General features: G+C 34.4%; 1 protein-coding gene across 5 annotated transcripts in view; it reads left to right on the forward strand.

Annotated features, from left to right (window-relative positions):
* The window catches only part of ARFGEF1 (ARF guanine nucleotide exchange factor 1), a 141,392-nt gene that overhangs the window by 29,097 nt on the left and 89,293 nt on the right, over nucleotides 1–23,002 (forward strand). For all 5 annotated transcript variants that reach the window (XM_072734598.1, XM_072734597.1, XM_026012191.2 and 2 more), the window contains 2 exons: nucleotides 16,900–16,930; nucleotides 17,432–17,588. In XM_072734598.1, the coding sequence (XP_072590699.1) occupies nucleotides 16,900–16,930; nucleotides 17,432–17,588 (188 nt within the window). The remainder of the gene's footprint in view (nucleotides 1–16,899; nucleotides 16,931–17,431; nucleotides 17,589–23,002) is intronic.

The raw sequence follows: 23,002 nt of genomic DNA on the forward strand, positions 1-23,002 counted from the left end.
TAGGGATCTGTATTTTCTTTTCCTGGGCTACTGTCTGTGTCTGTGCAGTGCAGTTTTGATAAAACCCAGGGTGAGGTCACATTTGACAAGTTAAGTTCTCAGTCCTGCACAGAGCTATCCTCACTCAGACACCAGCCTTAAGCTCCAGAGGAATTTCTAGGCCAGACCTGTACTTCTAACCAACTGGCTGTACATTTGAAGTACCACTTCCACCCCCCACCCCCCACCCCAGTTTGCTAGAACAATTCACAGAACTCAGTGCTCTGCTTAGCATTACAATTGTATTGTAAGGAATACAAATCAGAAGCATCTATGAGACCATAGGATAATATCTGGGAGAGCCCTAAATGCAAAGCTTTCAAGTCCTCAGGATTTACCACCTTACTGCCATGTCAATATATATCACCAGCTTTTTTCTCTCTCTCTCTCTCTCTCTTTTTTTTTTTTTTTTTGCTTTTTTCTCTTTTGATAATAGACATCCTAACAGGTATGACCTGGTATCTTCTTGTTTTTATTTGCATTTCCCTAAGGATTAGTGGTTTTGAGCACCTTTTCATGTACCTCTAGGCCATTAGTGTGTCTTCTTTGGAAAAATGACTTTTGAGGCCTTTTGCCCATTTATTAACCAGATTGTCTTTTTGCTTTTGAGTTGTAGGAGTTCCTTGTATATTTTGAATGTTAACGCCTTATTTGATACATGGTTTGTAATATTTTCTTCCATTCTATACATTGCCTTTTCATTTTGTTGATGGCTTCCTTTGCTCTACAGAAGCTTTTTAGTGTGATATAGTCCTACTTGTTTATTATTGCTTTTGTTGCCTTTGCTTTTGATGTCAAGTCCAAAAAATCACTGACAATGCTGTATTGAGAGGCTGACCCCCTATGTTTTCTTCTACTAGTTTGTCTGTTTCAGGTCTTATGTTAATCTTTAATTCATTTTGAGTTGATTTTTTTGTGTGTATGGTGTAAGATAGGGGTCCAGTTTCATTCTTTTACATGTGAATATCCAGTTTACCTGCATGAATTATTGAAGAGACCATACTTTCCCCATTGTATATTCTTGGATCCTTTGTGGAAGATTAACTGACCATGCATGCATGAGTTTATTTTTGGATTTTCAATTCTGTTTCATTTATCTGTATGTATCTTTTTATGTCAGTACCATACCGTTTTGACTACTGTAGCTTTATAGTTTGAAATCAGGAAGTGAGATGACTTCAGCTTCATTCTTTCTCAAGATTGCTCTGGTTATTTGGATTTTTTTGTGATTCAATACAAATTTCAGGATTTTTTTTTTCTATTTTTGTGGAAAAAAAATGTGACATTTTGACTAGGATTGCCTTGTATCTGTGGATCACTTTGGATGGTATGGACATGTTAACAATATTAATTCTTCCAATCCATGAACATAAAATATTTTTTGTTGATTGTGTCACTTTCAGTTTCTTTCATTAATGTCTTATAGTTTTCAGTGTATAGGTTTCACCTCCTTAAATTTGTTGCTAAGTATTGGGTTTACATAGAAATTTTCTAGTAGTTTGGTGTCAATGTATAAAAACTAATTTTTGTGTATTTTGTATCCTGCAATTTTACTGAATTCATTTATTAGTTTTAACAGTTCTTGGGTGAACTCTATAGGATTTTCTACATATAAAATCATGTCATCTGTAAACAGACAGTTTTACTTCTTTCTTTCCAATTTGAATGCCTTTTATTTCTTGTCTAATACCTGTAGCTAGGACTTCTCGTACATTATTGAATGGAAGTGGTGAGGATGGGCATCTTTCTCCTTCTCTTGATCCTAAAAGAAAAGTTTTCAGCTTTTCACTGTTGAGTGTGAAGTCGGGTATGGGCTTGTTATATATGGTCCTTATGGTCTTTATTACGTGCATTCCTTCTGTACCCAATTTTTGGAGAGTTTTTTTTTTTAATTATTTATTTTTGATAGTCATACAGAGAGAGAGAGAGAGGCAGAGACACAGGCAGAGGGAGAAGCAGGCTCCATGCACCGGGAACCCGACGTGGGATTCGATCCCGGGTCTCCAGGATCTCGCCCTGGGCCAAAGGCAGGCGCCAAACCACTGCGCCACCCAGGGATCCCCGAGAGTTTTTTTTTTTTATCATGAAAGGATGTTAAATTTTATCAGGTGCTTTTACTTCATCTGTTGAGGTGATTTATATGCCTTATCTTTCTGATTGATTTGTGTATTTTGAACTCTCCTTGCATTTCAAGAATAAATCCCACTTTGATATCTTTTCTCATAGAAGTAATTAGTGCTACAGATTTCTCTTTCAGCACAGGTTAGCTGTGTCCCATAAAACTTGTTTGTTGTAGTTTTATTATTATTTATATCATGTATTTTTAAGTTTTACCTGGGATTCCCTTTTGACCCATGAATTGTTCAGAAATATGTTATTTAATATCCAAGTGTTTAGAAATTTTACTGTTCCTTGATTCCTTAGTTTTATTCCATTGTGGGCAGAAAATATACTCTGTATGATTTTAGTTCTTTTAAATTTGTTGAAGTTTATTTTGTGGTCTATGATATGGACTATGTTGGTGAATATTCATGGATATTTGATAAGGATGTGCATTCTTTGTTGAGTAGAGTATTGCCTGCTAGCACCACCTTGCGCCATTTTATTCTTCCTCTGTGCTGCCTTGTGGGGTTGGAAGTACAACTGCCCATTCAGCCTCACTGACATCACTTTTGTCAGAAAAGCTTAAGGTCACTTGTTCTGTCCCACTGCCACCGCGTGGGAGTGTAAGTCCAGCTACCCCCTTTAGCACCATTGACACTGCAGAAGCAGTTTTTGCTTCAGTCTCTGGTAACAGTTGGACAGATAATATTTAAAAGTTTTCTATTTTGCTGGCTGCTCTTTTACTTGTCTGTTGGGCTAGAGGGAGTTGGGTTTTCTTGAGGCTTTTTTTTTTCTTTTTGGTCTGTGCCTGTTAGTAGTTTCTTCAGTATGCTATCCAGGGTGTATAGGAGGCAAAAGAAAACCTGGGGAATTCACCACTGTATTCTTCCTCAAGTCTCAAGGTCCCAAGGCATTTTGCCTTCTCTCCCATTCAGTGTTCTTTCAGTGTATTACATGCCCTAGGATTTCTTAGTTATAAGAGGTTAGACTTGTGAGGAATGGGGCTTACTACATCTTGGCCAAAACAAAATTAGGTATTTTTCTTTTTAAATTGTGAAATATACATACCATAAAATTTATGGTCTTAACCATTTTTAAGTGTTCAGGTCACTAGCGCTGAGTATGTTCACATTGTTGTGTAACTGATCTCCAGAGTTCTTTTCAAATTGTAGAACTAAAACTCATTACCCACTAAACAATTCTTTCTTCTCCCCTCCCCCAACCCCTTGCAGCTATTCTTCATTCTACTTTTTGTCTCTATGAATTTGATTACTCCTAGTAATTCATAGAAATGGAATTCATACAGTATTTGCCTTTTTGTGACTGGTTTATTCCACTTAGCATAATGTCTTTAAGGTTCATCCATGTAGCATCTGTCAGAATTTCCTTCCCTTATATGGCTGAAAGTATGCATACATTGTATTTATATACCACATTTTGTTTATTCATTTATCTGTCAAGGAAACGTGTTGCTTCTATCCTTGACTATTAGACATAATGCTGCTATGAGAACATGGATGTACAAATACCTCTTCATGACCCTGCTTTTCATTTTTTTGGGTATACTCAGAAGTGGAATTATTAAGTCATGTCATATTTTAATTTTTTCAGGGATTGCCATACTGTTATCAGTAGCTGCTGCACCATTCTGCATTCCCACAGACAGTGCACAAGTATTCTAATTTCTTCATATCCTCACCAACACTTGTTCCTTTGGTTTTTTTGTTGTTGTTGTTGTTTTGTTTGTTTTTTTGACAGTAAGCCATTTTAATGATGATAAAATGATATCTCATTGTGGTTCTGATTTATATTTCCCTAATTATTAGTGATGTTGAGCATCTTTTCAAATGCTTGTTGGCCATTAGTCTACCTTCTTTGGAGAAATGTGTATTTAAGTTCTTTGCTCATTCTTAAATCAGGTTGTCTGTTTCATTGTTGGGTAGTCATATTTTTTTAATATAATTCTGAGTGTTAACCACTTACGAGATCTATGATTTGCAAATATTTTCTCCCATTCCTTAGATTGACTTTTCACTCTGTTGATTACATCCCTTTATGTACAGTTTTTAATTTTGATGTAGTCTAATTTTACTTTTGTTTCTTATGCTTTTGCTGTCCTATCCAAGAAATCATTGCCAAATCCAATGTTAAAAAGCCTTTTCTCTATATTTTCTTGTAAGGGTAAAAGTTTTAGCTCTATATTTAGGTTCTTGATCAATTTTTAATTAGTTTTTGTATATGGTGTAAGGTAAAGGTCCATATATGTACATCTTTTAGCATAAGCCTTAGTTTTAGAAAAATAAAACTTTTAATATTAGAAGTTGCTACTAAACACAGAATTCTAAAGAAATTTGAGTTGGTTAAGAATTTTCTTTTTTTTTACTTTGGTGACCTCCTAAGGCTTTCTGCAGTATTGCACATTTTATTTAAGCTGCTCTTTTATAGAAGTTACATTACTGTTTAGGTTGTCTATGGTGATTATGAATGTTGTATAAAAAGCAGAAAGAACTAGTAAGAGAAAAGAACTAGCATTCTCTTTTTGTTTTTTTTTTTTTCATACTGTTCATTCAGATAGATGCCATGATATGGTGAACAAAAGCCCTAACTGTCTTTTTAAATTCTATTTTTGATTCTACCATTTATTAGATCTGAGACAAGAAAATAATCAAGTCTTTTTGGGTCTCCTTTCCTCATAGGTTATTACAGGAGTAAATGAGACAATATATGTAGTAAGTAAATGCTCTCATGCCCTACATTGTGGTTGGCAAAGAGATGTATAGACAATTTATGTACAAAACCATAAGTATCTACATAATATTAAGATAGTTTTGCTTAAATCATTTGGTTTTTCAAAGTAAAGTGGCAGTTAATGCAAGCATATTGCCAGAGGAAAATCTATTGAGCTGAACACTTATAACTCATACCCCTTCCATAATATATGTTATACTTTAATAAATTTACATTAAAAATAATGTGCATAGGGAAAACATTATACATTATAAGGTTAACAAGCATTTTCTACACATTGGGATTATGGTTGGTATTTTTTTTCTCCTTTATACATTTCTGTAGTTTTCAGGTTTTTGAAAGTGATTGTGGGTTTCTTTTATAATTATTTTTTAAAAGAAACTTAAAGGGTAATTTAGTACTGAAATATTTGTAAATGGTATACCTGTATTTTGCTTTAATTGAATTCATTGAAGAAGAGGAACAGGAAGTAGTTGGGGGTGTTTAGGTGAAACAAGGTAATTGTTTAAAATGGAAAATGGGACATGGGATTCATTATTTATTTACTTTTGAACATGTCTGGTATTTTCCATAAAAAAAGTTTATAAAAACTGTTAGAAGAGTGCACAGTGAAAGAGGAGACTTAATAAGCACTCTAGTATAAGATGACTTTCTTTTTTTTGAGGGGAATAATTTTTGGACAATAATTTGTCTCTGGATGCTGAAGCATGCATAATATTTCACAATTATGGGAAGTTTTTTGTTTTCTGGGCTTACAGGTTCCTACATTTTAGCTGAATCATTTTAACTGGGCTGAAATTCACTTATAGAATGCACATGAAATGTCATTTGCTCTCTACTTTGTTACAGATCCTTCATCCCAGTCATGCATGTTTTTTTTTTTAGATCTATTTTACATATCATAGAATTCCCTTATTTCTAATCTGCTTATGGTTTTTTGTTGCTATTTTTAGTAAATTTACTGAGCTGTGCAGCCATCACTGCAAATCAATTTTAGAACATTTTCATCACTTTTATAAAATCTCTCCTGTTAATGGCATACTTTCTCTATAGATTTGACCCTTCAGGACATTTCATGTAAATTGAATCACATAGTATATAGTCTTCCGTGTATGACTTTTTTCTTAGCATAATGTTTTTGAGTTTTATCCTTGTCCTAGCGTGTATCCGTATTTAGTCCCTTTTTATTGCTGAATAGCATTCCACTGTATGGAGTTGATGTGTTTATCAGTTCACCCATTGGTGGACACTTAGATTGTTACCAATTTTGGGCAATTATGAAGGATGCCACTTTCAGCATTCACATGCAAGTCTTTGTTGTGGATTTATGTTTTTATTTTTTTGGCTAGGTACCTAAGAGTACAATTGCTGGGTTATTTGGCAGTTTTATGTTTAATTTTCTAATGTTTTCCAAAGTGGCTACAGCATTTTACTTCCCTCCAGCAGTGGATGAGGGTTTCTATTTCTCCCTGTCCTCCCCAACATTTGTTTATTGTATATCTTTAGAATGTAGAATAGCTATTGTAAGGGCTGTAAAATAGCATCTCATGGATTTGATTTGCATTTCCCTAGTCTAGTGATGTTAAGCATCTTTTCATGTGCCTATTAGCTGTTCATGTGTCTTGCTTATATGATGTATATAAAGTCTGTTCAAATCTTTTGGCCCATTTTTTAAATTGTCTTATTGAACGTTATATATCTTTACCAATTGAACAACACCCTATGCACATTCATATCTTCTATCTCTTGCTCTTTGTCATTCCTTTCTTTTTCAGTACTTTGTACCTTCCTAAATTCTTTTTACTCCTCAAGGTTTAGTTCAGATACCACCTTCTTTTTGAGGGCTTTCCTGCTTAACTATTACTTCTACTTCTCACTTTCCTGGTCTCTTATACTAATTATTATTTGTTCCTTGAAAATTAGTACTTAATTATTTTAAAGAGTGGAAAAATGTTAGCATTGGTGAACTTAAAATTTGCACTTGGAAATACTGAGTTTCTGCTCTGGATTTGGTAATTTATAATTTTTCTGAAGCGTGAATTTGAATCGGTTGTGCATTACTTTTCAAGGCTGGCCTGAGGAAGTGAGTCACTTAGCTAATAATTAAGGTTAGCCACTGCCTAGGAACATGGCAGCTATGGTTTCTCCTTACAAGGCAAATTATTTGCCATAGACTTATTTACAAATTTTAGGATTTTTTTTTAAGGTCTGCAGACTATCCTTTCTCAATTTTTATTGCCTGAAATTATCTCGAATTTTAAAAATTACTTTTATGTATAAGTTATATCTTCTACTGGATTTTATGATTATTTATTTATTCATTCAACAATCATTTACTGAATGTCCACTTTGTTAATAACATTGGCCCTATCACTGAGTGTGTGATCCTAGGTGTGTCACTTAGGTATCTCACTCTGTTTTCTCTTGTATACAACCAGAACAACAATAGCATCTATCTCAAAGTTGCTGGAGAATCTAGTAAGAGATTTTAAAAGCACTTGCAGTAGTACCCAGCACTTGGTAACTACTCAGTAGACATTAGGTGGTTATTATGTGCAACTTGTGATAAGAATCAAAGATGCATTGGTGCATGAGACTGACAGGGTCCCTTTTTTTTGCATAGTTTATAACCTGGTGAGAAATCGAAACACAGAACAAGTACTTACATAAGTGAAGGGCACTGCTAAGGAGAAATAAAATGTCTCATAACCTGAGCCAAAGGCAGATGCTTAATTGACTGAGCCACCCAGGCTCCCTTCCTTGTACTTTTTAATATAAATATGTGTAAAATTTTGCTGGTCTATGCTGAGATAGTTTTGAGATTTGTTTCTTTGAAAAATAATTTTATTTGTGTGTCTACTACTTGTAGAACCTTCTGATAAAATCATAAATGTATGATTACATGAGATGTTTGCTACTATGACTACAATGAGCATAACTTTTTTAGAGACTAGATACATTATTGGAAAATTTTGTGTAGTGTGAATATTTAGAGGTTCAGTAATTTTCCCTTCATTTTCATTTTAAGATTAGAGCTGCTTTTATGGGGAAAAATAGTCTCTAAGATAAAATCTCAGAATAATGCAAAAATCTTTTCAGTAAGGGAACATTGAAATTGGAAATTAATATTTATAGATTTAAAAGTAAATAGGTGCCAACCTTTAATATTGGGCCAAGTGAAAAAATATTTACCAAAATCTTTATTATCTTGTTTGCTTAATTTTTTAGTTTAATTTCTCAAAAAAGTTAAAATATACACATAGTGTGAAGTTTAAAAAGTACAAAGAGAAAGATAAAATAAAAAATGTTTTCTCTTGTTATCTAGTCACTTGATTTTTTTCCCTTTAGACAAACATTATTAGTATTTCTAGCAAATTCATTCAGTAAGGGTTCACACACTTATATATAGCATATGTGTTACTTTAAAAATTTTCCCTATTGTCTATTTTAAGTGGAACCTTTGTCCTGTATCCCAAACTTAAATACTTTATCTTTTAATATCCCTAACTTTGGGCTATTTGTTTTATTTTTTTTAAAGATTTTATTTATTTATTCATGAGAGACACAGAGAGAGGCAGAGACATAGGCAGAAAGAGAAGCAGGCTTCATGCAGGGAGCCTGCTGTGGGATTCGATCCTGGGACTCCAGGATCATGCCCTGGGCTGAAGGCAGACACCCAACTTCTGAGCCATCCAGGCATCCCTGGACTGTTTGTTTTTAAAAAGCTCTTAAAATTGGAAAGAGTTGGACATCTGTGAAATGCTTTCAATAAATTTTTTGGGAGGGGAATGCCTGGATGGCTCAGTGGTTGAGCATCTGCCTTTGGCTAGGGGTGATCCTCTATGAGGAGCCTGCTTCTCCCTCTGCCTGTGTCTCGCCTCTCTCTCTCTCTCTCTCTCTCTCTCTCTCTCTCTCTCTTTGTCTCTCATGAATAAATAAATGAAATCCTTTTTTAAAAAATTGCCCAGGGAATCCCTTAGTAGCTCAGTGGTTTAGTGCCTGCCTTTGGCCCAGGGTGTGGTCCTGGAGTCTCGGGATCCAGTCCCACATCGGGCATGGAGCCTCCTTCTCCCTCTGCCTGTGTCTCCACCTCTCTCTCTGTCTCTCTCGTGAATAAAAAAATATTTTTTAAAAACTAAAAAATTAAAATTGTTGAGGTTGTTGTTACTCAGTATTTATCCCATTGTTTTTATCACATTTTTTAAAAAGATTTTATTTTTTTGAAGGAGTGCATGTGAGAGAGAGCTCAAGCAGAGGGAGTAGCACAGGGAGAGGGAGAAGCAGGCTCCCTCCTGAGCTGGGTGTTCCACATAGGGCTCCATCCCAGGACCCTGAGATTGTGACCTGAACCAAAGGCAGGTGCTTAAATAACCAAGTGAGCTACCCAGTGTATCTGTTGTTTGTACCTTTTCATATTTAAAACTTGGCAAAAAAAAAAAAAAAAGACTAAACCCAGCTAAAACAAAGCACTTTCATACCTCTTTGATAAACCTCGTATTCTTATGGGATAGACAACTAGATATTATCATCCCCATTTGAAAAATCTATATACTAAGGTTTAAAAAGTTTATACAGTGACAGACCTGGGGTTTGACTCTTGTCTTTTGGGGCCTTCAACCCATTTCTTTCTAATGTATTTCATTTCTGTGACCAAGCTTGAAATAGAACCCAGGGCCCTGACTTACAAAGCAGTATTCTTTCCATGACCCCCAAAGCTGCTGCTTCGGCACATCTTATATTGAGCAGAATCTATGAAATGTCTGATTGTTTATTTACCACTAAGGTTGTTAACAATTAGTACAATAACTCTGTTCTTTTTGAATTTCACTGCAGTCACTGAAAGTTGTTGACAGTGAACAGCCACTGTGTTCTTTTCTATCTAAATATTTCTAAATATTAAGTTCCATTAAAGGATAATTTTCATAATTCATGGTTTCTTTGAATGCTTATTTTCATTTACTGAATTTTCTTATATTTATCTATATTTAATACTTTAGTGTTATTAGGCAGGCACTTGATCTGAATTTTGTTGATATTTTCATTTTTTATTTTAATTAAAATTTTTTATACATAAAGTCTGGAGCGGAAGAAAAAGTTAGTGGCTTGGAATATTTATCACTCAAGTCACATTCCTAGTTTTGGTTTTCATAACAGTGGGACTCCTGAATTAATAAGCAGCACATGGTTTTATTTGTTAGAAAACTAGTGGTGATAACATTGTGAAATTAATATTCTTTTTCATTAACGAGTTATTGAAACTCAGCCATTTGCTTTGGGCTTATTATAAAAACCACACTTAAGTCATTTTGCACCTCCCTTGAAGTGTAAGTCACTTCAGACTTTTTAATCTGTAAAATGGGCATGCTGCTAATATTGTGTGCTATTCTAAAAATAAGATGTATGTAAAACAGCTCTGTAAATTGTAAAACACACAAATATGAGGTACTTTTTGTTTATTAGACTTGTTCCTATTCATGTGATTTTGGTGGGCTCATTATAGTTTCATCATCTTAGAAAATATTTCTCAAGGATCTCAGTATCGTTTATATGCCAGACATTCAAAGATCAGCTTCTGTCTATTAGGATTTATAATCCTAGTTTTAAGTTATTTATTTTGGAAAAATTATTTAAATGCACTTGAGAACTTAAATTACACATTATTTTTGGCCAGAGATCAAAGCCTAAATTTTAAAAGTTTTACAATTGTACAGTGCCTTTCTGTTAGAGGTAATTAAAAAATTTAAAGATATAAAGTTAAATATGGAAATTCTAATTTAAAGTTATTTGTAAGCTATCCTTTAGGTGGCTTTTGTTGTTTTATGATGGAAACTTCACTTTTCACCTTTACTTGAGAGTTTCACTGATATTCAGACAATTGAGGTCAATAATAATAACATTTTATTTTATTATGCTCACAGATTCTCTGTGTGTTGGGATTTCAGTTAGGGTGTGCTGCTGTTCAACAGTTTCTGGGGCCTAAGCTGAGAAGACCCAAATGTCTAGTTGAGATGTGAATGGGTGGGAACCAGAATTCTCTAGAGACTCTCTTACTTATCCTGGGCTCAGCTGGGATTGCTGACTGAACTTCCATGTGGCTTATGCTTCTCATATCAGGGCTGCTGGGTTCCAAGAGTTAATAGCATTACAAGAGAATCGGTACTAGAGTAAGTAGCCACTTACCCTTCTTTGACCTAATCTTGTAGTAGTTCTCTGTTGCTTTCCCTGCATTCTGCTGGTTGTCAATGAATCTCCTCGGGGAGGATCTATATCTTGGAGGGATTCTGGCAAGGTTACTTTGCAGATGGGCAGATTCATGGGAGATAATATAGTGACCATCTTAGAAAATACAATCTGCTACATAGTGTCCTGATTTTCTAATTTATAGGTCTTAATACCTACTGGATAGTGCCACTGAAACATTTCAGTGACTTAAAATAAAACACTACCAACATGTACCTCTTCTTCACTCCTGCTCTTTTACCTCTACTTTCTCACATAGTGAGAAAACTGCATTTTATGTCTAAGTTAATGGTACCTCTACTATGTAGTTACACAAGCCAGATCTCTTCTTGCTAACACTGTTTCTTCTCTAGATAAGTGAGATTGTTTCATTGGTTTTCTTTCCAGGTGTTCATCCCTATTGTCGCAACTTTAATTCAAGCCATTGCCTCCTCTTTAGGTTATTGTAGCATTCTATTTAACTTGTATATTTTAATTTAATCTTTAACTGTATGAAATGTGGTTCTAAAGTCACACAATTGGCTTTGAAAAGATAAACCTAGTAGATTATATACATCCAAAAGAATGTTATTTCTCAAAGTAATTCCTGCATTTGTACTTTTTGATGTTTTTGTTTAAAGTTGCTTTCATACATATATATTGTCGTAGTTGATCAAATCCCTGTTCTTAATTGATCCTATATCATCTTTATAGTTTGAATTACAGGATTCTGGAGACTAATGAGAGTTACGTACTCTTTTTTTCTAGAATAATGCTTGCACACACACACAATTTGAAATGGTTCAAAGAAGTACTAAAGTTAAGAACTTTTGTTTTGTGGTCACATACCATTCTTCATACTTGGCTCCAAGCCAGCTATGATTAATTGGTAGTTAGAATATGGTTCCTTTTCTAGAGAATTTTCCTTCTGTGAGGTTATTCATTTAAAAGAAAGAAGCAGGCAGGAAAGAACTGTAAACAGTGAATTCCACAAATATTTTTGAATACTAGCATTATTATGATCATTGATGCATATCCTCCCACACTTACTTCTTTGAAGGAGACAGCAGTTTGGGTGTATAAGTTCTAATGTGTTTATTAAAAACTATTCATTTAACTTATAAGATGTTTGCTTAGATTACCCGTTTAGTTTGCATTGAGTAAATACTGTTCTACCAACTAAAGATGAAATGATGTCATGAGAGGTAGCTATAAAACATTTATAGTGTATAGGTAATAGAATTTATTGAATTGTGTTGGTCTTATTTTGAAGTTTATTTGTATTTTCAGGGGTTGAAAAGAAAGCTGCTAAGCAAGTTGATAGTAAACATTATGATAGGGAATACTTAATACACTTAGGAAATCAGTCATAAAACTTGCATATAATTAGTTATTTTTCAGTAAATCATTCCTTCCATAAGTCCTGTGCCTTATCAACTGTGTTCACTTGGCTCCAGTTATTTAATATACCTAAAGGAATAAAATTCACATTTCTTCCAAAGTACTTCAAGTCTAAATTCTTATTTATTTATTTATTTATTTATTTTAAAACATTTTTTAAAAGATTTTATTTATTTATTCATAGACACAGAGAGAGAGAGGCAGAGACATAGGCAGAGGGAGAAGCAGGCTCCATGCAGGGAGCCCGATGTGGAATGCAGGGAGCCCGATGTGGGACTCGATCCCGGGTCTCCAGGATCACACCCCAGCCTGCAGGCGCCGCCAAACCGCTGTGCCACCAGAGCTGCCCTCAAGTCTAAGTTTTTTTTTTTTCAAGTCTAAATTTTTAATGCTAATTTACAATGACCCATTTCCTCCAATTTTAATCTTTCTATATATATAATGCTGTGGTTGTGTTTCATGGTTTTCAAAATTTTTATAAAACTAGTTCAAAGGAATAGGGAGAGTAATAGCTAGAGAGAAACTAATTCCTAAAAGAATTTCAGTAATACAGTTTTTTAAAAAGGGTTAAAACTGCATAGTTTAAGACCCTAAATATCACTAAACAAATTGATCATCTGATTTTTAACTTCTTTCATCTCAGAAGTGATGACTTTTCTTAAGACATCCAATATTATCTATTTGCGTTGTCTAGTGTTTCCAAAGCAGTATAAAAAGATATTTTACTGACTGCGGTCATCCTTGTCATGATTCTGACTTTAACAGCAAAATACTTCACAATGAAGCACTATGTGGTTTTTAGTTTGAATACACTAATACTTCTTAATTTGGTGCTTTAATATTTTTTTCTCCCGGGTATGTTTTCTTTAATAATTGATAATTAGTTTACTTCTTGATTCTACTGTTGATGCCAACATGAAGCAAACTGTAACCAAGCCTTAATTTATTAAAATAGGTAGTTGCCTCAAGAACTGTATTACTGTATTCATTATAAGAAAACTGAAAAGGCCTTTTTAGCATTCACTGAAACACTAGTCCAAGAATTCTTATAAGTACAAAAAATGGATGGATAAAGCCAAAGCCATGGTAGGTGAAACCTGTTTTCCACTCGTTTCTTTTAACTGCTTTATAGCAGTGATTCTTAAATTTGTTTGTCAGAATCCCCTTGAAGCTATCTAAAAACACACTCTACACTTACAGTACTGATTCAATATTTACTGATTCTGATTCAGTAAGTCTTTGGGTCCTGGTGGTAGTGATGCTGCTGATCCTGAGAGCATACTTTGGGAAGCACTGCTTTATAATGTTTGTCCTGATAATCGTAGAATGAATTTCTCAGTACACTTGCATTAGTTAATAGTAGGTTGCTTAAATATAGGATAGTGTGTCCTGTATAATACCCTAAGACGAGCGAAACTAGTTTCTGGATCACTGCTTACTAGCTGTTTGACCTTAAAGTTATTATTTAACTAAACTGATCCATAGTTTCCTTCTTGATAAAATAAAGAGTTGTCCTTTGAGGATGAAATTAGATAATGTGTGGAAAAATGTTTTAAACTCTATATTGTTGCACAAATAAAAAGTAGTATTGCATATTCTTTAAAAATTTCAACTTGTTTTAAAATATTGTGGCTTATTATATTGTTACTTTTAGTATTATGACAAATACTTATTTTCTGCCTCTTCCTTATTGCCCCTTGTCCTTTTAATCTTGATTACTTTTTAGTGACAGTGTGTTTCAGCTTAAGTGGCCTCAAATGGCTTTGAAAAGAAACATATTAAAATGAATACATAGTCTTAATGGGACTCTAAAAATACAAGCATTTTGCAGGACCAGAAAGATAACCTTGTAAACTATGTTGATAATCAGTGGGAAGAATTGTATTTCTTCTGTGACCTTTAAAGATTTTATCAAAACATTTAAAACTTTTTTACTGTGGGTTATAAATGTATAGGGAAAGGAAAAAGGAAAACTCCTATTTAGTACAAGATAATTTAAAACATTAGAAATAGTGAGTTAAATTGTTTTCTTCATTAAAAAAAGCTTTTCTAGATCAGTTTCAACAGTATTTGCTTGCTTTGTATAACTTACAATATAGAGATAGAAAAATATATAGTACTATCTGATTTAGAGAAACCACGTTCAATATAGCTTATGTTGGGTATGTTTTATTAGACTATTTAAATACGGACATTTAGGGGTGCCTGGGTGGTGCAAGTCAGTGAGCGTACAACTGCTGATTTTGGTTTAGGTTATGATCTTGGGGTCCTGAGATTGAGTGCACATCAGGCTGTGTGCTCAGTGGGGAGTCTGCTTGAGATTTTCTCCCTCTGCCCTCCTCATCTAAAATAGATAGATAGATAGATAGATAGATAGATAGATAGATAGATAGATGATAGATATGGACATTTAAAAATAATGGAATTACAGAATAAAATGGTTCATAGAGTCTTACAAGTTTCTTTGAACCATAATGTTTTAGAGCTGAGTTCAGCAAACCTTCTTTATAAAGGGCTTTTCAGGCCAAGAAGAAAAATCAAGGATATTATAGAAGTACTTACATACTAAGAGGAAACAAATTTACATAGATTTTTTGTTGCTGAGATTCCAAATAATCATAATTGAGTATAAATTTTGTAATCCTGGTCTAATGAGAATTCTTTTAGGTGGAGTAACATCACTCTTCACTAGATTTGAAAGTTAGTGTACCCTATTATCAAAATGATTGCAGATACTCAGCTGTAAAAACTATTCTTAAACTCAGGAAAACAGGTGGTGCGTGGCTTTGGTATGTGAGCCATAGTTGTTGACTGATGTTTTAGAATATAAGGGACTTTTGCAGTCATCTAGTAGTGAAGTGAGGGTTGTTTCCTAAGATCATACAGTTATTTAGTAATAGGCGGTGTCAAACCGTAGTGCTTTATAAAATGAACTACTTCTGATGTTCTTAACGAATATATTATTAAACAGAATACCCTATTTCCTGCTTATTTTATAAATGGAAATTCACCTTCTACAAAAATTGCCACCTTACCCCTTTCCCTACTTTCTTTTTTTTTCTTGCCTTACTTGAATTTTAGCAATACCTCAGCTTCTTAAATAATAATGGTAATATTTTAAATGAAAAATACGGTTTTAAAATTTTTCATGAAGACTTGGGACAGTTAATTTATCTTCCATTCGTCTGTACTGTATTTTTTAAGATGATTTAAATTATTTTTAATTGTATGTATTGGTGAACTGTACAGTTTTTTTTTGAACTGTACAGTTTTAATAGCCATATACAGATCTTTGGTATGAGACATTGTGAACTTTTATTAAGTAGTAGTTTAAATACCTACAGATACTATTTTCATATTGTCCCCCTTCCACTTCTACCACTGGTAAAAAAAATTTAATACTCTATTTAACACATTTGACCAATATTCGTAGATACACCTATGTAATAGAGTAGTTAAGAAACCATCATCTGGAATTAGATTATCTAGTTGTGAAACCTGATTAGACATACACCCAAGCTATGCAGCCCTTGAGCAAATTACTTAACCTCTTTGTGCCTCACTTTCCTGATCTTTAAAATGAAAATGCTAGTACAGACCTCATAGGGTTACTGTGACAGTTAATTATGCTGGTACATGTAAAATGTAATAGTGCTTGGCACATGGTCTGTTCTCAACAAATGTTGTTTACAATAATAGTAACTGTAAATGTTTGAATGTTTTTCTTCCACATTTCAAACAGGTTTAATCAATTAAGCAGACACCCTAGCCTATTAATTAAGTCTAAGTGTCTTTTATTAACAGGTAGGATTTACCTAATTTACCTTATAAGTTATATACCACAGAAGGGAAAATTTCCCATTGAACTGGGTATGTGTATTTTACAGTGCCGTATGTAGTCCTAAGTAGAAAAATTGGTTAAATATCAACACATGTACATGGTCAAGAGGTTATAGTCCTGGTTTAATAATCTAGAGATAATCACAAGAATGCTATGTTGAGTCCCCCCCCTTCACTGAACATGTGCCCTGTATTTTAGAACTTGAATACAATATGTATAATACTCCATTCTTAATGCTTCTGGTTGGCATAGTTACTTGACCAAAAAACATTCTACTTTGAGAAAAGAAATGCTTTGGGAATTAGTAATTTACAGTTGTACCTATCCTTCTGGTTATTAACATATATTCTTTGTATAGCTTCATAAGATGATTTGTGTAATTAATACATTTAATAGCAAGAGAATTTTAGTACTGAATTTTCTTTTGAATTTGCATTCTTTCCAACTTCTTATAGACGTTACACATTAGTTTGCAAAAACCTGTAATCAAATTACTTGATGATCTTTCTGTTAAGTTTTCTAACATATGCCTCTTTTTTCCCCCGCAGAGGAAATAAAAGCGGAAACTGAAAAACAGAGGTTCGTGGGGTTTCTTTTCTAGTAAAAATAATTTGCAAGCATATCAGTCTTGGCTAAAATACTTAAGTGGAAAATTTTCTGTATATGATCTTTATAATAAAATTAATAAAAATTATTTTTAAGAAATAGAAGCCAAAAAAAGTTCTCATTAAAAAGTATATAAAGGTATTCCTGAAATACCATAGATATGTTTTAAAGTCGTTGCTTAAAGATTTTGATTCATATTTAGAAAGATTACTAAACATTTAATTACTCTGTAATTTAAATACGTTTTAAGTAATAACTATTTTTTTTCTTGCATTTAGTTACAGCTCTGGCTACTAGCTTTTGAACTGTAGCAAGTTATAATTTCTCTAGGGTTTGCTTACCCTTATGAAATATGGGAAGATGACAGTTGGTTTAGCAAAATTCCTTTTAGAACTGAAATTCTGTGTTTTTGTGTGAGTTCATCATCAATATGAAAAGTGTGATACTCTAATCAAACCCTTCTTTTTCCTTTAGTCCTCCTCCTGGAGAAGCAAAAGGTGGATCAAGTACCCTTCCACCAGTAAAATCGAAGACAAATTTTATTGAAGCAGACAAGTACTTCTTACCCTTTGAATTGGCATGCCAGTCCAAATGTCCTCGTATAGTTAGTACATCTCTTGATTGTTTACAGGTATGTATAAAATGGCATTATCTAAAAACTATTTAATTTGAATGTGTTTCTAATTAAACATTACTCACAATTGGGATTCATTTTCCATTAAAGCCTTGAATATTCTCTTTGTGATAAGAAACCAAATGGTTGCTTAATAATTGCAAATAGGATATTCCTAGTTTAAAGGTAACAAAAATCATTAGCTTAGTGAGATACATTATCTTTACTAAGTGTTGATTTGGTCTCATTTTCTATTAGTGAAATGCAAAAGCAATAATACGTTTAACTTGCTGATGACTTTACATACATCATTATTTGCAATGATTGTACTAAATGCCTGCTGTTTTATTTAAAGCAGGAGGTTAATATGGACAAGTTAGTATTTATATTCACTGCTGGACTGTAGCTCTGATTTTTATTTATGTCAGAAAAATTCCTTAAATCTTTTATCCTATTTTATTTACACACACACACACAGACACACAGTATTCTTTTAAGGTATATGTAAAACTTCCAGATGGAGGGGTCTTTCTCTTTTCAGGTGTTTTTCACTGTTTGGGAAATTATACCTATTGAACTGATAATTCAGTAGCTAAGAAAATACTATATTCATATGATTTTTTGGGGAAGAGAGATGAAATTCATTTGATTTGTGACTTGTTTTCTTTGAAAAATTAAAATTATGGTATCTATGGCTTTCAGGGCTATAATGGCTGATGAATGAATAAATCTATGATTTATTATAGCCAGTGCATGGAAATTGGATTTTCTGCATTTTCACAGATCTGATGTGGAAAGAGATTTTGAGTCATTTATTTATTTTTTATTATTTTTTAATCTTCTAGAAGTTTATTTATTCTTTTATATATTTATTTTTTTATTGGAGTTCGATTTGCCAGCATATAGCATAACACCTAGTGCTCATCCCATCCATTGCCCCCCCTCAGTGCCTGTCACCCAGTCATCCCATCCCCGCACCCACCTCCCTTTCCACTATGCTGTATTCGTTTCCCAGACTTAGGAGTCTCTCATGTTTTGTCACTCTCTCTGATTTTTCCCACTCATTTTCTCTCCTTTCTCCTATTATCTCTTTCACTATTTTGTATGTTCTCCATATGAGTGAAACCATGTAATGATTGTCCTTCTTCGATTGAATTACTTCACTCAGCATAATGCCCTCCAGTTCCATCCACGTCAAAGCAAATGGTGGGTATTCGTCGTTTCTAATGGCTGAATAATATTCCATTATTCCATTGTATATATATATACCACATCTTCTTTATCCATTCATCTTTTGATGGACACTGAGGCTCCTTCCACAGTTTGGCTATTGTGGACATTGCTGCTATAAACATTGGGGTGCAGGTGTCTTGGCTTTTCACTGCATCTGTATCTTTGGGGTAAAACCCCAGTAGTGCAGTTCCTGGGTTGTAGGGTAGAGGTATTTTTAACTCTTTGAGGAACCGCCACACAGTTTTTCAGAGTGACTATACCTGTTCACATTCCCACCAGTAGTGCAAGAGGGTTCCCCTTTCTCTACATCCTCTCCAACAATTGTTATTTCCTGTCTTGTTAATTTTCCCCATTCTCACTGGTGTGAGGTGGTATCTCATTGTGGTTTTGATTTGTATTTCCCTGATGACAAGTAATGTGGAGCATCTTCTCATATGCTTGTTGACCATGTGTATGTCTTCTTTGGAGAAATTTCTGTTCATGTCTTTTGCCCATTTCATGATTGGATTGTTTGTTTCTTTGCTGTTGAGTTTAATAAGTTCTTTATAGATCTTGGCTACTAGCCCTTTATCTGATAGGTCATTTGCAAATATCTTCTCCCATTCTGTAGATTGTCTTTTAGTTTTGTTGACTGTTTCTTTTGCTGTGCAGAAGCTTTTTATCTTGATGAAGTCCAGTAGTTCATTTTTGTTTTTGTTTCATTTGCCTTCATAGATGTATCTTGCAAGAAGTTGCTGTGGCCAAGTTCAAAAAAGGTGTTGCCTGTGTTCTCCTCTAGGATTTTGATGGATTCTTGTCTCACGTTTAGATCTTTCATCCGTTTTGAGTTTATCCTTGTGTATGGTGTAAGAGAATGGTCTAGTTTCATTCTTCTGCACATAGCTGTCCAATTTTCCCCAGCACCATTTATTGAAGAGACTTTCCTTTTTCCAGTGGATACCCTTTCCTGCTTTGTCAAATATTAGTTGACCATCAAGTTGAGCGCCCATTTCTGGGTTCTCTGTTCTGTTTCATTGATCTATGTGTCTGTTTTTGTGCCAGTACCACACTGTCTTGATGATCACAGCTTTGTACTACAACTTGAAATCCAGCATTGTGATGCCCCCGGTTCTGGGTTTTCTTTTTTCAGTATTCCTCTGGCTATTTGGAGTCTTTTCTGATTCCACACAAATCTTAAGATGATTTGTTCCAACTCTCTGAAGAAAGTCCATGGTATTCTGATAGGGATTGCATTAAATGTGTAAATTGCCTTGGGTAGCATTGACATTTTCACAATATTAATTCTTCCAATCCATGAGCATGGAATATTTTTCCATCTCTTTGTGTCTTCCTCAGTTTCTTTCAGAAGTGTTCTGTAGTTTCTAGGGTATAGATTCTTTACCTCTTTGGTTAGGTTTATTCCTAACCAAAGAATCTTATGCTTTTGGGTGCAATTGTAAATGGGATTGACTCCTTAATTTCTTTTTTCTTCTGTCTCATTGTTAGTGTATAGAAATGCCAGTGATTTCTGGGCATTGATTTTATATCCTGCCCCATTGCCCAATTGCTGTATGAGTTCTAGCAATCTTGGGGTGGAGTCTTTTGAGTTTTCCATGTACAGTATCATGTCATCTGCGAAGAGGGAGAGTTTGACTTCTTCTTTGACAATGAATCCCTTTTATTTCTTTTTGTTGTCTGATTGCTGAGGCTAGGACTTCTAGTACTATGTTAAATAACAGTGGTTATTCAGAGTGAACATCCCTGTCGTCTTCCTGATCTTAGGGGAAAGGCTCTCCGTTTTTTCCCGATTGAGAATGATATTTGCAGTGGGCTTTTCATAGATGGCTTTTAAGATGCTGAGGAATATTCCCTCTATCTCTACACTCTGAAGAGATTTGATCAGGAATGAATGCTGCATTTTGTCAAATGCATTCTCTGCATCTATTGAGAGGATCATATGGTTCTTGTTTTTTCTCTTGTTGATGTGATCTATCACGAGGATTATTTTACGAGTGTTGAACTAGCCTTGCATCTCGGGGAATAAATCCCACTTGGCTGTGATGAATAATCTTCTTAATGTACTGTTGGGTCCTATTGGCTCGTATCTTGTTGAGAATTTTTGCATCTGTGTTCATCAGAGATATTGGTCTATAATTCTCCTTTTTGGTGGGGTCTTTGTCTGGTTTTGGAATTAAGGTGATGCCTCATAAAACAAGTTTGGAAGTATTTCGTCCCTTTCTATCCTTTGGAACAGCTTTAGCAGAATAGGTATTATTTCTTCTTTAAATGTTTGATAGAATTCCCCTGGGAAGCCATCTGGCCCTGGACTTTTGTGTCTTCGGAGGTTTTTGATGACTGCTTCAATTTCCTCCCTGGTTATTGGCCTCTTCAGGTTTTTTATTTCTTCCTGTTCTAGTTTTGGTAATTTGTGGTTTTCCAGAAATGCATCCATTTCTTCTGGATTGCCTAATTTATTGGCATATAGCTGCTCGTAATATGTTTTAAAAATTGTTTGTATTTCCTTGGTATTGGTTGTGATCTCTCCTCTTTCATTCATGCTTTTATTAATTTGAGTCTTTTTTCTTTTTAATAAAGCTGGCTAATGATTTATCCATCTTACTAATTCTTTCAAAGAACCAACTCCTGGTTTTGTTGATCTTGCCTACAGTTCTTCTGGTCTCTAGTTCATTGAGTTCTGCTCGAATCTTTATTCTCTCTCTTCTTCTGCTTGGTGTAGGTTTTATTTGCTGTTCTTTCTCCAGTTCCTTTAGGTGCAAGGTTAGCTTGTGTATTTGAGTTTTTTCCAGTTTTTTGAGGGATGCTTATATTGCAGTGTAAGATGTTCCCTCTTAGGATTGCTTTTGCTGTATCCCAAAGATTTTGAACTGTTGTATCTTCTTTTTCATTAGTTTGCATGAATCTTTTTAAATCTGCTCTAATTTCCTGGTTGACCCATTCATCTTTTAGCAGGATGGTCTTTAACCTCCACGTGTTTGAAATCCTTTCAAATTTCTTCTTGTGATTGAGTTCTAGTTTCAAAGCATGGTGGTCTGAAAATATGCAGGAGATAATTCCAATCTTTTGGTATCAGTTGAGACCTGATTTGTGACTCAGTATGTGGTTTATTCTGGAGAAAGTTCCATTGTGCACTTGAGAAGAATGTGTATTCAGTTGTGTTCAGATATAAAGTTCTGTAAATATCTGTGAAATCCCTCTGGTCCAGTGTATCATTTAAAGCCCTTGTTTCTCTGGTGATGTTGTGCTTAGAATATCTGTCATTTGCAGAAAGTGCCATGTCAAAGTCTCCTACTATTACTGTATTATCTAAGTATGTTTTTACTTTGGTTATTAATTGATTGATATACTTGGCATCTCCCACATTAGGGGCATAAATATTCATGATTGTTAGGTTTACTTGTTGGATAGATCCTTTAAGTATGATATAGTGTCCCTCTTCATTCTAACGAACAGTCTTTTGGATAAACTTTATCTCATATGAGGATTGCTACCCCAGCTTTCTTTTGAGGACCATTTGAATGTTAAATGGTTCTCCACCCTTTCTTTTTCAGGCTGAAGGTGTCCTTAGGTCTAAAATGAGTCTCTTATAGACAGCAAATAGATGGGTCTTGCTTTTTTATCCAGTCTGAAACCCTGCATCTTTTGATGGGATCATTTAGCCCATTCACGTTCAGAATAACTATTGAAAGATACGAATTTAGTGTCATCGTAATACCTATTCAGTCCCTGTTCTTTTTTTTTTTTTTAAGATATTATTTATTTATTCATGAAAGACACAGAGAGAAAGGCAGAGACGTAGGCAGAGGGAGAAGCAGGCTCCAGGCAAGGAGCCCGATGTGGGACTCCATCCTGAGACCATGAGATCACACCCTGAGCCAGGGGCAGGTGCCCAACTGCTGAGCCACCCAGGCATTCCTCAGTCCCTGTTCTTGTGGATTATTTCTTTGGGCTTCCTCTTTCTTTTTCAGTGTCCCCCTTAATATTTCTTGCAGAGCTGGTTTGGTGGTCACATATTCTTTCAGTTTCTGCCTATCTTGGAAGCTCTTTATCTCTCCTTCTATTCTGAATGAGAGCCTTATTGAATAAAGCATTCTTGGCTGCATGTTCTTCTCATTTAGTACCCTGAATATATTATGCCAGCCCTTTCTGGCCTGCCAGGTCTCTGTGGAGAAGTCTGCTATTTATCTGTTATTTCTCCCCAT

This window comes from Vulpes vulpes, chromosome 13, assembly GCF_048418805.1.
Source record: "Vulpes vulpes isolate BD-2025 chromosome 13, VulVul3, whole genome shotgun sequence".
NCBI classification, from domain to species: Eukaryota; Metazoa; Chordata; class Mammalia; order Carnivora; family Canidae; genus Vulpes; species Vulpes vulpes.